This window comes from Stegodyphus dumicola, chromosome 5 (genome assembly GCF_044657685.1).
Source record: "Stegodyphus dumicola isolate Sdum_Otavi_A_Nest chromosome 5, ASM4465768v1".
NCBI lineage: Eukaryota > Metazoa > Arthropoda > Arachnida > Araneae > Eresidae > Stegodyphus > Stegodyphus dumicola.
In genome coordinates, this window is record NC_140772.1 from 150,913,929 (window position 1) to 150,929,500 (window position 15,572).

At 34.4% G+C, this 15,572-nt stretch overlaps 1 protein-coding gene across 2 annotated transcripts in view; it reads left to right on the forward strand.

Annotated features, from left to right (window-relative positions):
* SERCA (ATPase sarcoplasmic/endoplasmic reticulum Ca2+ transporting SERCA) overlaps positions 1 to 15,572 on the forward strand; it is a 90,815-nt gene that overhangs the window by 62,374 nt on the left and 12,869 nt on the right. For both annotated transcript variants that reach the window (XM_085817205.1, XM_035356752.2), the window contains exons 9-15: positions 4,036 to 4,102; positions 4,767 to 4,939; positions 6,397 to 6,490; positions 10,067 to 10,197; positions 10,880 to 10,962; positions 11,046 to 11,148; positions 15,262 to 15,519. In XM_085817205.1, the coding sequence (XP_085673331.1) occupies positions 4,036 to 4,102; positions 4,767 to 4,939; positions 6,397 to 6,490; positions 10,067 to 10,197; positions 10,880 to 10,962; positions 11,046 to 11,148; positions 15,262 to 15,519 (909 nt within the window). The remainder of the gene's footprint in view (positions 1 to 4,035; positions 4,103 to 4,766; positions 4,940 to 6,396; positions 6,491 to 10,066; positions 10,198 to 10,879; positions 10,963 to 11,045; positions 11,149 to 15,261; positions 15,520 to 15,572) is intronic.

The following is a 15,572-nucleotide window of genomic DNA, read 5'->3' on the forward strand; positions in this document are numbered from 1 at the left end:
TAGGTATTTCTCCTGACCATGAAGACTTCAGTACTGCTAAAGGACCTGTTGGTTGTCTTCCATACATCAGCTGAAATGGTGAGACACCCGTGGTGCAGTTTGGTACTTCTCTGTATGCAAAGAGCAGGTATGGGATGTGCTTATCCCAATTCGAAGGATCAGTCCTGATGACATGATGTAACATTTGCTTGAAGGACTTGTTCCATCTTTCTACTAATCCATTTGAAGCACTGTAAGCAGGTGTAGAGAACCTAGGGTGAGAACCTAGTCTTTTCTGGAATTCTTTAGTTAATTTTGAAACGAAGTTACTTCCGTTGTCACTAGCTATTGTATTAGGGATTCCTGTTATCATGAAAATCTCCAAAAGTGCGTCGCAAGTGGCTTTTGCTGTCAAGCTTCTCAGTGGAATGGCTTCTGGCCATCGGGAATGTTGATCTACCAGACATAACACATATTTATGTTTCCTAGCAGAGGAAGGTTCAATAGGTCCAATAATGTCGATGTTAACTGTTTCGAAAGGTAATCCTGGCCTTCTGACCGGTGTGATGGGAATCTTGTCAGATCGCTTTTCTGGACTTTTCAACTGACAATCTTTGCACGTTTTACAAAAGGTTTCAACATCTTGTGCTAATCCAGGCCAATAAAATGAATATCGTATTCGCTCCTTTGTTTTTCTTATCCCAAGATGTGCACCGAAAATGGAACTATGTGCTAATTCCAACACTTGTGCTCTTCTACTAAGTGGAAGTACTAACTGAAAAACATTCTGTCCTAATATTTTTTCTTGGTGATGTAAAAGATGATCAATAAATAAATAATTTCCTTTTTTTTCTATTGCTAGCTTCCATGCTTCTCTCAGCGAGGGACAGTTAACTTGCTCTTCGCGTAGACGTTCAGCAGACGATAAGTCTGTGTTTACATAAACACTCGCCTTCTTCCCTTCCTCCTCTTCGTTTTTCTCCTCCATAAGCATTAGCGGGGGGGAATCGACGCTGTCGTTTGACTGTGCATTGGCGAATAAAGTTTGTAAGTTTTCGCTTCCGTAATTATTTCTTTCTGCGTTTGGTTCTTCTGCCGCAGGATTAATCAACAGTTCGTATATTTCTGGAGTTATTAGGCAAGGCACATTTAGCTTATCAGTCACTGCAATTAATGTATCCACAAAATTAAATATATTGCTTCCATGATCTTTATGGTAAATAGGTATACGGCAAACTTTTGCTTCAATTGGTTGTCCGAAAGCAGGTGTTAGCAATATTTTACCTCCTTCTCTCTCCTCTAAATTTGGAATGAGCGATGAATGTACGATCGTTATCTGCGTTCCAGAGTCTACGATAGCTTCGATTTTCTCAGAGTTAATAAAAATATCTACTTTTTGCAGTGGTTGAACGATGCGTTCTGCGAATTCAGATCGTAGATGGGATGAGTCTACTTTAGCTACGATGGCTTCTTCTTTTGATGTTCTGTTTGAATTTTTTTGAGTTTTGGAATCATCCTTTCCCTTCTTATTTACTGCAGTTTCGTTCTTTCTTCTTTTGTCTGGGCAATCTCTCGCGATGTGTTGATAATTTCCACAAATATAACATTCTTTTCTTCTCGCGTGAAATCTTTCGTGTTTTGGATATTCTTTTCTCATGGGTGGTGGAATATATTTGTCGTGTGCACATGTTGTATCCAGGAATCTCGGTGATCGCTTAATTCCATTTCGAACTTCGTCGAAAGATTTTCCTTTGACCGTGAAATAAATATCACATTCTGTAGCTAATTCTTGAGGCTTCAGCCATTTATTTCCTTGGCGTATTGCGACGTGTGCAGCTGTTTCTGCATCTAATGCTTGGAATAATTTATCGGAAATAATTAACTCCTTGAGTGTTTCGAAATCCTTTACTTCTCTTGACTTGCAGTAATAGTCCCATGTAGCTGTTAGTCTTGAAGCGAACTGGATATGCGTTTCGCCGGAATAACGTTTAGTTTTTCTGAAGTTTTCTAAACAGGTTTGAGGAGTAGGTTGATATTCCTTCAGAACAAGAGTTTTCACTTTTTCGTAATTTTGCAGATCTTCCTCCTTTATATAAACAAGACCATTTGAAGCTTTTTCTCCTATTAATTTCAATAATATTTCTGATTTGTATTCTTCAGGAACCTTCTTGTGCTTAAATGCTCTTTCGATAGAATCGAAAAATATATTCCATTCTTCTGCTCTCTTCGGTACTGATATAGTCAGTGTTTCTACTCCTTTGATCAGCTTGTCCAGGGAAATTTCGGTTTCTCGTTCTGTGTTTTGGATTAAAGGTGTTGGACTTCTACTTCCTTCATTTTGAGTTGCTCGAATCTTCGCTAGTTCTATTTCGTGTTCTCTTTCTGTTCTTATTCTTTCTTCTTCCATTTGCATTCTTTCCATTTCTTCTTTTCTTTTTCTATTCTCCACTGTAGTAATCAGAATTTCTTTCACGAAATCAGCATCTTTGATGTATTCGTTGCTATTCTGGAGTTTGTGTTTCAGTTCTACCAGCTTCAAATCTGGGGATGCTTCTTCGCCAATTTCCAATAGAACTGTTACTAAATCCTCTTTCTTTGCGTTTTTGAACATTTTCTTCTATTTTCCTTTAGAATCAAGCCTTTCAAACTCTCGATTAAATAATTCTCACGTTTTTACTCTCTTTTGCAAATGAACACTTCTTTCGTTAGTTAGGCTTAACTTTACGCCTCTTCCGTTTTCAACGCTCTAAGCTTCTAACCTCTCTGGTTTTCTCATAAGAGAGCGTGTTGTGATGACTTCGTGGTTTAATAAGGCACCATTTAGCAAGACGAAACAAACATTTATTAAATATATAATTCAAAGCATAATATAATAGTTACTCAGAGCAGTACGTCGCTCCTACCGCATAGTACAATCTACTACCTTCCTCTTCCGAGGCTAACATGCAACTCCTAATAAATACATTAACCCTTCTCGAAGAAGAGCTACCTGCGCCAAGCATGCTCTGTTGATCGCCAAACAGTCGCCAGATATCACAATCATGTATGTTCAGTTTTCTTTTTAAATTAGTTTCTATCACTGATTGCTGTATGTTAAGAAGGATTATGCTTGATGAACAGCATATTGTTTAATATTTTCCTGATTTAATTGTATGTTAAGAAGTATTTCAAAATCCTGCACGACAATTTTGAGTGTTTTCTTCCAGATACTAGGTAATGTACTTTTACCTATTTTTAATTCAATCTCATTTCACTTCTTTCTTTAATTTCTGTATTCTCTACTGCTTCATATTATTCTCTCAACTTATCTTTATAATTTTCAATTTGTTAGAACAGCGAAAATGTCATTTGACCAATATTCCTTTTTCATAAACTACTTGAAATCTTTTTAAAATAAATGATTTAGTTCATTTTACGTTTTGCTACTGTTAATCAAATCAAAGAATATTTGTATTTCCAATCTTTGTAAATGACAGATAAATATTTCAAAGCTTTCGAAATTTGTTTGTGGCTACAGAAGGCAGTTTGTTCAAAATTTCGTAATTCATTCAAACAAAATTCATTTTTAAAGTTAATTAGATTTTATATTAGGAAAACTGGTAGCATATACTGGTGAAGAAAATTTAAGTAACAGTGCTAAAAATGAGTATAAGGTTAGCGTAGGAGCAACAGTGTTTAAAACCAGTGGAATCTGACAAATGGCAAGCATAATGTCGATATAATTTTAAATATTACAAAAGGTTAGACCTTTTTTCTCAATAATATTCAGATTCCTGCAGTCATATTCTGATGTGCAGAAGGAAATATATAAACCCACGCACGATTTCTGAATAAACTGATACTACGAGTATTTGGTGAAGTTTGAGTGCAATTAGTGTAACTAACAGAAACTACATAACGCATATATAAAAATTACGTAGCAATATGCAACTAAATTTTCAGTTTTCCCGGAAGATTTTTGATAAACTGAATCAAAATCCTGATATATAATATGATACTAAAACGAATAGGAAATGTAATTCTTCCAGCTGTTTACTTCTGTTCTTCATTTTATAGGGTACAAATATCGCTGCAGGCAAAGCTCGTGGTATTGTTATTGGAACTGGCTTGGATACCGCTATCGGTGAGTATTATAATTGCAATTGATCATATTTGGCGGAAGGTAACTTTGAAATAAATATTTCAAAACTTTAAAATATCTTCATTTTAATAAGAACTTAATTTACACTTGACGACTGATTATATAATTCTGACATTTTAATTTCCAACATTTGCTAAGAATTCCAAACTTCTGAAGTTCATAGTTTGGAATTATTACACATGCTTATTCTGCAGTATTTCGAAAAATTTTAAGTTATAAAAACTCGTTCATTTTTGTTTGTGATAAGAGTTTTTATAGGGTATAGATAATCTAATACATTATATTATATTTTTAGTATTATGAAAACGCAGCTAAGAGAATAGTCATCATACGTCTAAGTACTAAGAAATCGTAAAATGTCATTCAGTATTCATAAAAGAAACCTTGTGATCAAAAGTGATATTAAGATTTGAAATTGTTTCATGTAAAAATGCTATTATCACTTGTTTTAATTTTAATTTAAGAGCTAATAGTTATATACTGACGTTATAGGACCAAATTATCAACAGTAGAAAGAACTCTTCGAAGATTACATCGTCTGATTCATACTACTGAAACAGTTTAAATGGCGCTAAAGAATTTTCACTTGATTTCATAATTTTTTCCCGTACCTTTTTTTTTAATTAACTGCTGGTGTTTGGTTTAGGTAAAATTCGTACCGAGATGACAGAGACCGAAGAAGTGAAAACACCTCTTCAACAGAAGCTGGACGAATTCGGTGAACAGCTCTCAAAAGTGATTTCCATCATCTGCGTTGCTGTCTGGGCCATCAACATCGGTCATTTCAACGATCCTGCTCATGGTGGATCATGGATCAAGGTAAAAATGTATTTTTTGCATATGCGTTGTACTTAAACGAAACCATCTCAGAATCATCTTGTTACTTAATGTGCATGATTTGTATATTACTAAATTTCAAACTACCCTTTGGATACAACAGAAACCATTAGGCCTGACACAATAAAAACTAGTTTCAGCAGTATTCAACATGCGTATGTTTGTACATGCAATATTTCAAATACTGTTGTATACTGTACCGACGATTTTGGATAGTTGTTTATTAGTAAGAACCTATTACCTAATCATACAGACGTGCGAATTAAACGTTAACTGTGCTATGGACTGCACTAAGGACAAGAAATCGGTTACTGTTTTTTCTTTATGAAAGTAATGTGGAGTTGGTGTATTGTTATGCTACCAAATTGCCATAATTTTTTAATTTTTTCTAATTCTCAAACTATGATTCTTTGCAAAATTTCATATCTTGCATCAGCGTATCTGTGTTAGCGTAGCTATTCCCATTAGTGGCGGAACGGATACTTTAGCACTTTTAATAGTATCAGGCCTAATAAAAAAGCTGTTGAATATCCAAGCATGTGTATTTCTGCTGTGTAATACAAATTACATTGGGTGAAATGACAAAAATTTAGCTATTGATTCATTTAAATACAAATAATCTTTGATTTTAACAAATACTTGAAGTATTTATCTGAAATGTGACTTTCTTTTCCAGAAACATACAGCTTGTAAATTGTTTAAATTTTAACAGGAAAGAATAAACTATCGCTAAATAATTTCGAATTTAATTTCATTCCTTCTTTAACTATGATTTATAAAAGTCTGGTGTGTTTCATTAGACACGTTCAACTTCTCTAAAGTTGTGTGTACAAATATTTTCAAGTTTATATAGTATATTATATTTAGAAAACGGGTTTAATGAGTTCCAAAAATTCAGCCATTGTCAAACTCGTTATATCCAGCAGCCATTAGTGACCACCAATTCGTAAAAGTTAGATCCCATATATTATCTTGCGCTAAACATTTTACCAATAGCAACGTATGTTATTGATCATGTATCCGTGTTATATTCGCGTTTCAAAATTAGAGAATTATGGATTTGCACAAAGTAAAACGGTTTGGTTATGTAAATTGTGAAAGTGTGTATTCAGTTTTTTTCATTATTTCACCGAATATAAATCATGGAGAAAATCTGCGTACTTTCTATGTTGTCATGTTTGTATCAAACTTAAACCGATTCAGATCTTCTCCAGATACTTAAACTAAACCTTGAAAAAAGGCCTAAATATATTTTCTTGAGGTAGTCTACGGAAAGTTTCAACAGCAGTTTTTAATATTACATTAAATTAATTACTGTGCTGAAAGTTGATTTATTAAATCTTAATATTCATGGCTTGTGTTCCGAATGTAGATTATTTTGATATTATGAACTTGCACTGTGTTACACTGTGAACTTATATCTACACTTCTCATTCTAGGGAGCTGTATATTATTTCAAGATTGCTGTAGCTTTGGCTGTTGCTGCCATTCCAGAAGGTCTGCCAGCTGTGATTACTACTTGCTTAGCCTTAGGCAAGTATAAAAATGAATATAAACCTCTGCACCATTTTAATAAGCTTTAATTTGTACTAAAATTTATAATGTATTATGCTAGAAGATTTAAACTGCAACACTTGACAAAATTCACTATGCTGCATTAATTAATATATTTTCTATCTTCCGAAACAGATATAACTTTTATGCAAATACTGAGAAGATCCATCAACAGCGATTTTTAGTGTTTTGTAAAATTAGTATGAGACGAAATAATATGTTAAAAGTAACTACTTGCGAAGACATTATAAATTAATAATTGTGAACTATACGTTAATGGAGTAATTTAATTTAACGTTACATTTTGCATTTAATTTAATTAAAAATGCATGAATTTCTCTTTAATTTTTGGTATCGACAATTAAACATTTTAAAGAATTCATACATGATGTACACTAGTTTTCTTAAAAACAGAAGACCTAGAAAGCATGCAGTTATAATTTTTATTTTAAAATATGTAACGTAAGCGATACAAAGTAAAGTGGTTAGCATTTCGGTCCCATCATTCTATAAAAACCTAAAGTACAAAGTGAGAGCTAAAAAATCTGTCTCTGTGTATGTTAGATTATATTCTTTTGTAAACATGTTTGGTTCTATAGGAATTTGAGTCAATGTTCAGCAGCAACTGAGAATATCTCTGCTTCGGATTAAAAAAAAAAACTTAATCACATAACTTATTTATTGCATGAGAGAACATAATGCGTCTTTCCTGATGTTGCCAGGCTTCTGATACTCGTGTTTCTTTGATCGAAAAAGTATGCAGAGATTAGTTCAAAGAAGGGAGTAGAATACTGTAAGAGAAGATGCTGACACACTGAAGAGAGAATCGGTGTCTCCTCGGGATGTCTTTGGCTGACTGTTTTGCGTCGTCGATATGTTGACGCAGCAATAACGAACGATATTTGATTCCCTAAAGTCATTTTTCACTGCTTATTATGCTGTGGATTATAGGCATAGCAAACGCTTTTCTGATTACTTTCTTGGAACGCCTCGTGAACTGAACACACTTCACTTATTCATGGAACGTCATGATGATGGTCGCATGCGTTTCTGCCACCGAGGTAATGCCGACCGTACATACCCAACCAACAAAGATCATTCTTGTATATAAGGCTAATGGATTTAACAACAGATCACCTATCGTAAGATTTCAGCCCTCCCATGGCGAGTGATCAGTATACCTCAAAGGCATTCTACTACGGTCTCTATTCCGTAATTGCTTCATCTTCCCAGGGTAGTGTTTCAGCGGTACAATGATATTCCTCATACTTCAGCAACAACACAAAAGTTCGTCAAAGTGGTATGTCTCATTTCTACCTTAGTCTATTAGATCATTTGGTTTATCCATCATCGAAAATGTCTAGCATATACTCAAACAAAGGATTACGTGTTACCTCAAATTTCTGCAAATCTTGATGAACTTTGGATGCGATTAATTCAGCTTGGATTGTTGCTGTATGTGAAAATATTAAAAGTAAATCTATATCACGACATATGAAGCAAGAAATACAAGCAATATGTAGACACACAAAATATTAATTACATCGACATATGTAAATCTTAATGTTTTGAATTATTTTCTCTATGTTATGTACTTTATATATCTTGAATTAGACAAGAAAACTACATTCGTTTCAGGTGTCCGGATTTTTAAGAACAGTAGTGGATTGTATTGTACTTTACCAGTGTATCTCTTAGTTTTTTAATTACAGTTCATATGTCAAATATATAGTCATGTAGAGATGTAACAGAATTGATAGTCACAACTTAAAGGGGTAATAGAATGTGGCAAATGCAACAAAGAACATTGTAACCGAATAAATATAAAGAACACGGAGAAAGGAAACTCGTTTTAATCATGGATATTTACGAGAAATAATTGATATTTACAAATAATGCTCAAATAAAAGATTATCAACTGCAATACATGCACCACAGTGGCGACGAAGTGATAGGCGTATAACTTTGGGAAGATACTCGGCATATCTCCTGCATCTTCAACAGAGATAGTAATTCTGCCAAGGCTTTCAGCAGAGTCAATTTGAGTCTTGTAAACGCGATCCATCGTAATTAGATTCATGTCGACTTTTCTTTTCCCATGTTCTTCGTAATTACGGAGTTCCCGTGATCACATTCCATACATTGTGTAACTAAAATTGTTACTTTTGCTATGTTCTGTCACGCCTTAAAGTTGTGATGATCAATTTTTCTTACACCTTGTTTACTTGGTTTCTTCAGCTTACCTATTGTGCTAAGTAGGTGGGGGGGGGAGGTTGTGTTAAGATTTGAACAGTCTTGTTGTTGTCATTAAAAGAGCTGCTTCAAAATAGCTAAGCAATATTATTTTCCATTAAGCATTTAAATGAAATATAACTTATTTAGAGCTATATGGAATGGAGATGTCGTTTGACGATGTAGTTCAAAGATGTGGTTTGAGGCTATATGCCGTGCATTAGTTTCCTGTTGCTCTGTTTCCCCATTTAGTAGCTTAATATTTATGCATCCCCCTATCTTCTTTCAGAAATTTCGTTTCGTTGTAAATTTTTTGGGGTGGTTCAAATCTAATTATTTTTTATTTGTTTTGTTTAATTATAAAGTAATTTACTCATTAAACAAACTACACAAAAAACTCATTCAAAAAAATACAGGAGCCAATTTATTTTTGCTACATCAAATTTTTATTTTCTGCAATTTTTGAATTTTAATCTCTCGTGCTCGAGATCACAGAAGAAGCACTCATAATTAACAATGTGTGTGCAAAAATGCCATACACATTGACTTCGTGAATCTATTTAAAAATAAAACTCTTTAAATTCGCGCAAAATATAAATAAAATAATTAAAGAAAATTCGAAATTCAAAACTCGAGCAAACTTCGAGGTGCACACGTTCGTATGTGTGTTCGAAATTTAGTGGCTCTACTACCACAATAACTTCGCCTCACTCCCTTCCCAGTGCAGTGAAATCACATAACTCACCGATTCTTTCATTTTTTAATAACGGTGTATTAACTACGTTATTTGTAATTTTTTACATATCGAGACCTAACAATAGCAATATGTTAACGCGTAATCTAAACTTCTGATTAAAAAAAGTATTCAGCATTTCTTTTCAACTTTATGTTGCCTGGGAAATATTTAATCAAAAAATACGTTGCATGGTATCGTATAAAGTTCTGCTAGTTAACTAATTTATAAATTATTCATTTTATTATGAAATTAAAAGCATTTTAACGCATATTTTCAGATATTAATAAAAGTAGTACGCAAAAGAGAAAGTAAGTTACTATCTATAATGCTAGTAATCTAAATCGGTATTGTATAAATAAAATTGCGCACACCTCTACATATGTGAACTTCTTTGATATTTATTGCTAAACATATGTTTTTCTTGATGTTACTTTTGAGAAACGAAATGTTTTATGCAGAAGGTTCCTATGCATTTTATTATAGAACTTTTTTTAACTTTTTTATAGGTTTCCCTAAAATATGTACATTGTCAAAATTTGAACACTAATTTATAAAACATGCAAATAATTATTTTATTTGGGTTACAGGTACCAGGCGTATGGCCAAGAAGAATGCCATTGTGAGGTCTCTTCCCTCCGTAGAAACCTTAGGTTGCACTTCCGTCATTTGCTCCGACAAAACAGGAACTCTCACCACCAACCAGATGTCAGTCAGCAGAGTAAGTATCTCGATGATCTTTAAATGTTAATGACTCGACTGTAACAAAGAAACATTGAGAACAACAGTTCATTTCAAAAGGTCATTTCTATCACCGTCATATATGCTTGATTACTGATATCCCTATTGAAATATTTTTAGTTGAAAATTTTAGGAAGGATGAAGTCTATGATTATTATAGCATGATTATGATAGTCTATATTGTTATAGCACAAAATCCTGCCCAATTAAATATTTTATTTTTATGTTTGAGCTTTTGAATCTGCTATACAAATAACTTCCCGTGTCTGAAATTTTATATCAATATTGCATATCATAATATATTTTGAAGCGAAAACTTCAAAAAGAACTAAAAATGGTGGCATCAGGTATTACCAGCAGACTTTTTAAATAAATTTCTAGAAATTTCCTTTCGAACTTTGTCTTAATGAGAAAGCGTTCAAACTGGAATTTTTTTTCGAGCAAGGAACACTTTTGAAAAACATTTTTTTTCATAAAGTTATCTAGCAAATCATATACGAGTATTATCATATTAAATCTTGACCTAAATTTGAATCTAATTATTTCGGGTTTTCTTTCATTTTTGTGTATTAGCAAATATTAAAAAATAGATTTTTCAAGTGTAACATTTCTGTTAAAATTCAAATAATATGTTCAATAGCATGTTTCTTACATTTCAATAGTTTTTCATCGTTGAGAAAGCTGATGATCCCAAATTCTATGAATTTGAAGCTACTGGATCTACTTATGAACCTATCGGTGATGTGTAAGTACTGGAAATTTCAATTTTTACAGTAAAAAGGCATTATCTAAACTAAGGCAATATCTAATTATCTCTGTTTTATGTAGCTTTATCAACGGAGCTAAGGCAAAAACATCTGATTATGAAGCATTGTATGAATTGGCTACCATCTGTGCAATGTGCAACGATTCCAGTATTGACTTCAACGAAGTAAGGAAACAACATTACTTTGCTGTTCAGGAGAGATTTCTTACGATCCAAATGTTCTATAATATATGGAATTGTCATTTAGCAGTTGATATTTTATATTAAAAATGAAAGTAGATTTTATGTCTGATATTTAATGGCAACTCAAAACTGTGAATCATAGAATATCATAAATTCTCTTAAACGGCATTTTGAAATTTATGTCAAGTAGCTGAACTTAGCGTAGACTTAGCTAGACAGTTATATTGCAGTAAATTTACAATGAATTGGAAGAAAATAAAATGAATGATTCCTATATATAGATTAAGATTTCTGATTAAAATTAGATTTTAGATTTGATTCTTGCTGTACATTTAACCTAATCAAAATTATATGTGTAGTTTTTGACTTTATGGATGAATGATTGCATGGGTGTTTTGGCCACCTAACCGGTATAGTGGTTAGCGTCGCTGACTGCCTTGCCGAAGGGCCCGGGTTCGAATCCATGAGAAGGCATGGATGTTTATAAATATATAGTGTTAGTGAGGAATGGCGGCACTTTACACATGCGACGAGCCGAAAAGCCCTCTCGTGTGGTTTGGTGGAAGGGAAGAGGGTTGGGAGACCTTCGGACCCGTCCCCCTCCCGGGGTGCTCTCCATCAAAATTGGGGGCGGAACTGAGCCAAATCGCACTGTCACCTGAATGGTGCTCAAAACTATTGCCAGCGACAGGCGTATTCTAGCGCTCCTTGCCACGAGACATTTCGTGGGCTTGGGTTGACTACGTCAGACAAGTGAACACAAGCAACAACATGGGTGTTTTGACTGGTTAACTGCCTTATCCCTACATGTTTACATATTTTGTCCCTGAAAGAGTGGTCTATACTCGAATTACAAGGAAATTCGTAAAGAAGAAATATATTTATGTCTTCCTTTGTCACTTTGCAAAAACTGTGTTCAATTACCAGAAGGCTAGTCATAACAAAAAATAAGAAAATTTCCCCATTTCCTTCTTAAAGTTGAACTCGGATGCTTTCCATTCGGTTATGGAAAATATGTCAGGTAATGCATATTCAGTTTAACATCCCAAAATTAACATCGAAACATATGCTGCGGAACAGAAATATTTTCACTAACACCAATACTGGTGGAAATGCACCCTGATAATAATATACCTGATTTCTCTTAATGGTGACAAATTTACGTTAAACTCATTCTTAGGTAAGCTTTCTCTATCTCACCAATTTTATGCGATTTATTAAAATGATATTAACAAAATCATATTTTAATTGGCAAGTCTAACATTGAATTACTTCGAGGAAATGTAAATAAATTATAATCGTCTGTAACTAGTTGTCTTAAATAATGTTTGCTTGTTTTTTTTTTTTTTTTTTTTTTTTTTTTCCCTAGTATCTTAAGAAATATTTCTGAAGATTTAATATTCAAGTATTCAAGAACAGTTTGGTAATTTATGTTCAATATCTGCTTTACAAAGTTCGCATCAACTATAGCTGAATTTACAACCGAGTCCTGAATAATTAATGTAGTTAACCTCTGGTAAACATAATTTAAACCTTGCCACTTGAGGTATAATTTTTTGCCTTTAGGGCATGTTTTGATTAACTTAAAAGCAAAATAAATTAGTACCATATTTCTCAGTACGTTGGGCCTGCCAGCGGCCGAATGCTAAGATCGTTGAACACTGGTAGTTCGGTCCGGTGTTAAAATCCCGGCGAACGCTCTGGCTGCATGGGCATTTTCGTGGCTGAACCAGTTTCCCTTGGAAAGTCCTCCTCGAAAGCATTTCTTCCTTAGACAGATAGCCGTCGAGTGCTTCGCCATGATTAAATGAAACCAAACCAACCCAATACGTTGGTTTTTGACTAGCAGACATGTGAATGTTTACATTTGAAGTTCATTTTTTCGGTAATTTTTATTGTATTTGTAAAACAGTTTTCGCTCGAAATCCATTTTCAGCAGAGCAAGCCTCAGCGCTTGAATTTAATAATCATTACACGGTAAACGGAACAAATAAAGGCTTGTTCTGTTTAATTATTTCCGTAAAATTTTATTTGCAGCTCTTAATTTCGTTCATGCTATCAAGATTAGTTCCCTGATCTTTCAGCTAACTTATCTAAGCCAATAATTCTTCTATAATTATATAGCTTACCTTTCTTCTAAGAACTCGTATTAAATTTTAAATATCTTTTGGCTTTTGGGATTTTAGGATTTTTTTATTATATATGATGGTAAAAAAAAAAGCAAGGAAAAATTATTTATTAAATGAATAATTTTTGAAACCAGACTGATTAAAATATTCTGTAATGAATGTCTGAGTTACAAAATTGTTTACCATGCTATTGGTAGCTTTAATTAATTTCCGCTGTTGACGCAGAGAGGGCAGTAATTGTGCTTACTAGTACCGTGAAGCGGACAGCGACCGAGACGTAGAAACATTAGGTTTTTCAAATCTGTGTGTTACTTTCGAGTGGAGTGAAAAGAACATGCCTATTTAATGCCTTGAACATGTTGGGTTTTGTACCTACAAAACAGTATCTGCGAGAAGTGTTACTCTTCTGCTCTCGCCCACCAGCGGCCGAGTCGTAAAGTCGCTGAACACTGGTAGTTCGACCTGGGATTGAATCCCAGTGAACGGTCTGGTATGGTTGGTTTTCGTGGTTTTTCCCAGGTGTAACGTGAATACAAGCCAGTTTCCCTTAAAATGTCCTCTTCGAAGGCATTCCTCCCTATAGATAGATAGCCCTCGAGTTTCTTTGCCTTAATCAACTAACGTAACCTCTCGTGCTTTCTCAATCTGCTGCAGGCCCACCAGCGGATGAGCGGCAAAGTCACTGAACACTGGTAGTTCGGTCCTAAGCTAGAATCCCGCAAACGGGTTGGCTGCATGAGCGTTTTCGTGTTGTTCCCATGTGTAACCATGTATACGAGCTGGTTTTCTTTAGAAAGTCCTCCACGAAGACATCCCTCCTCTTAGGCAAGCCCTAGTGTGCTTTGCCATAATGAAATAAACCGAACCAATTTGCTGTAGCAAGTAATCGTTTGCTACTGAAAGCTTGTGGAGAGCATGCTGTTTCGGAAACAATGTGCTGAGATTGGTTTCGACGATTCAAACACAACGATTTTTAGGTGAGTGAGAAAATACGTCCTAGTTAGCCAAAAAAATTTGACGATGGACAGTTAGAGGCATTTACTGGCAAAAGGTTCATCTCATATGCTTATACAATTGTCTGAAACACAAAATTTGGATGCATCAACTGTTAGTAAGCATTTAAAAACAAGGAGGAAGACTCAGAATTTGGGAAACTGCTTGCCACATAAATAGACTGAAAGAAACTTTCGAAACGCTTAACCATATGTGAAGTGTCATGCAAGGACAAAAATAGAAGCCATTTTTGCATGAAACCTTGGGCGCGTCGCGGCGAATCATCAACATCAACATCAAAACCGGATATTTATGACAAGAAGATTATGCTGAGCCATTTTATGGGATCTAGTCTGTATGGTGCACGAGCTGCTGCTACCGAGTCAAAAGTTGAATGCTGAAAGCTACGAGGCACTCAATTTAAATCGCGCGCACAATATGCTCAGACATTACATAGTGACAATGTTACATGACAATGTCAGACCAAGTGTTGAAAACCGAGTGAAGGAAACCTGGAAAAGACTTCCATGAGATGTCTTACCCCACCCGCTATAATATTTAGACATCGCCCTTTCCGATTACTGTTTGTTTCGGTTGATGCAGCACGGCCTTTCTGAATAACACTTCACATCTTTTAATGTTCTGGAAAATTGGTTCACCTGAAAAGAATCTGAATTTTTTTATGCCAGCATTAATTTTTTACCCGAAAAAGTTTTAACAGCCAAAGGACACTACTTCCAGTAAATTAGCTTGTACCATTCTGGTAAAACAAATATGTGTTTTCTGTTCAACAAACAGCGATAATTAATTCAAGTACCCAATAGTTATGAGTCTGTTATAACTCTGCGTATAAAGCAAATGTTTCAGAAAAATCTGTTCATATAGCAGCTTCCAACAGTCTTTAAATAAGCATCTTTTTTCTTATATTTTGAATGTCTAAGTCAACGTGAGTTAATTAACTTTTTTATTTCAGTATAAACAATGTTTTGAGAAAGTCGGTGAAGCTACTGAAACTGCTTTGACTGTCCTCGCTGAGAAACTGAACCCGTGGAATTTCGACAAAACTGGAAAGTCCCGCCGTGATGCTGCCCTCACAGTAAACCATGGCATCCAGAGCATGTGGAAGAAAGAATTTACTTTGGAATTCTCTCGTGATCGTAAATCCATGAGCAGTTATTGTACTCCAACTAAAGTATCTCGATTGGGTTCTGGACCAAAAATGTTCTGCAAGGTAATTAACTAGCAAACTCTTTTCAAATTATAAAAATTTAACTCACTTTTTTG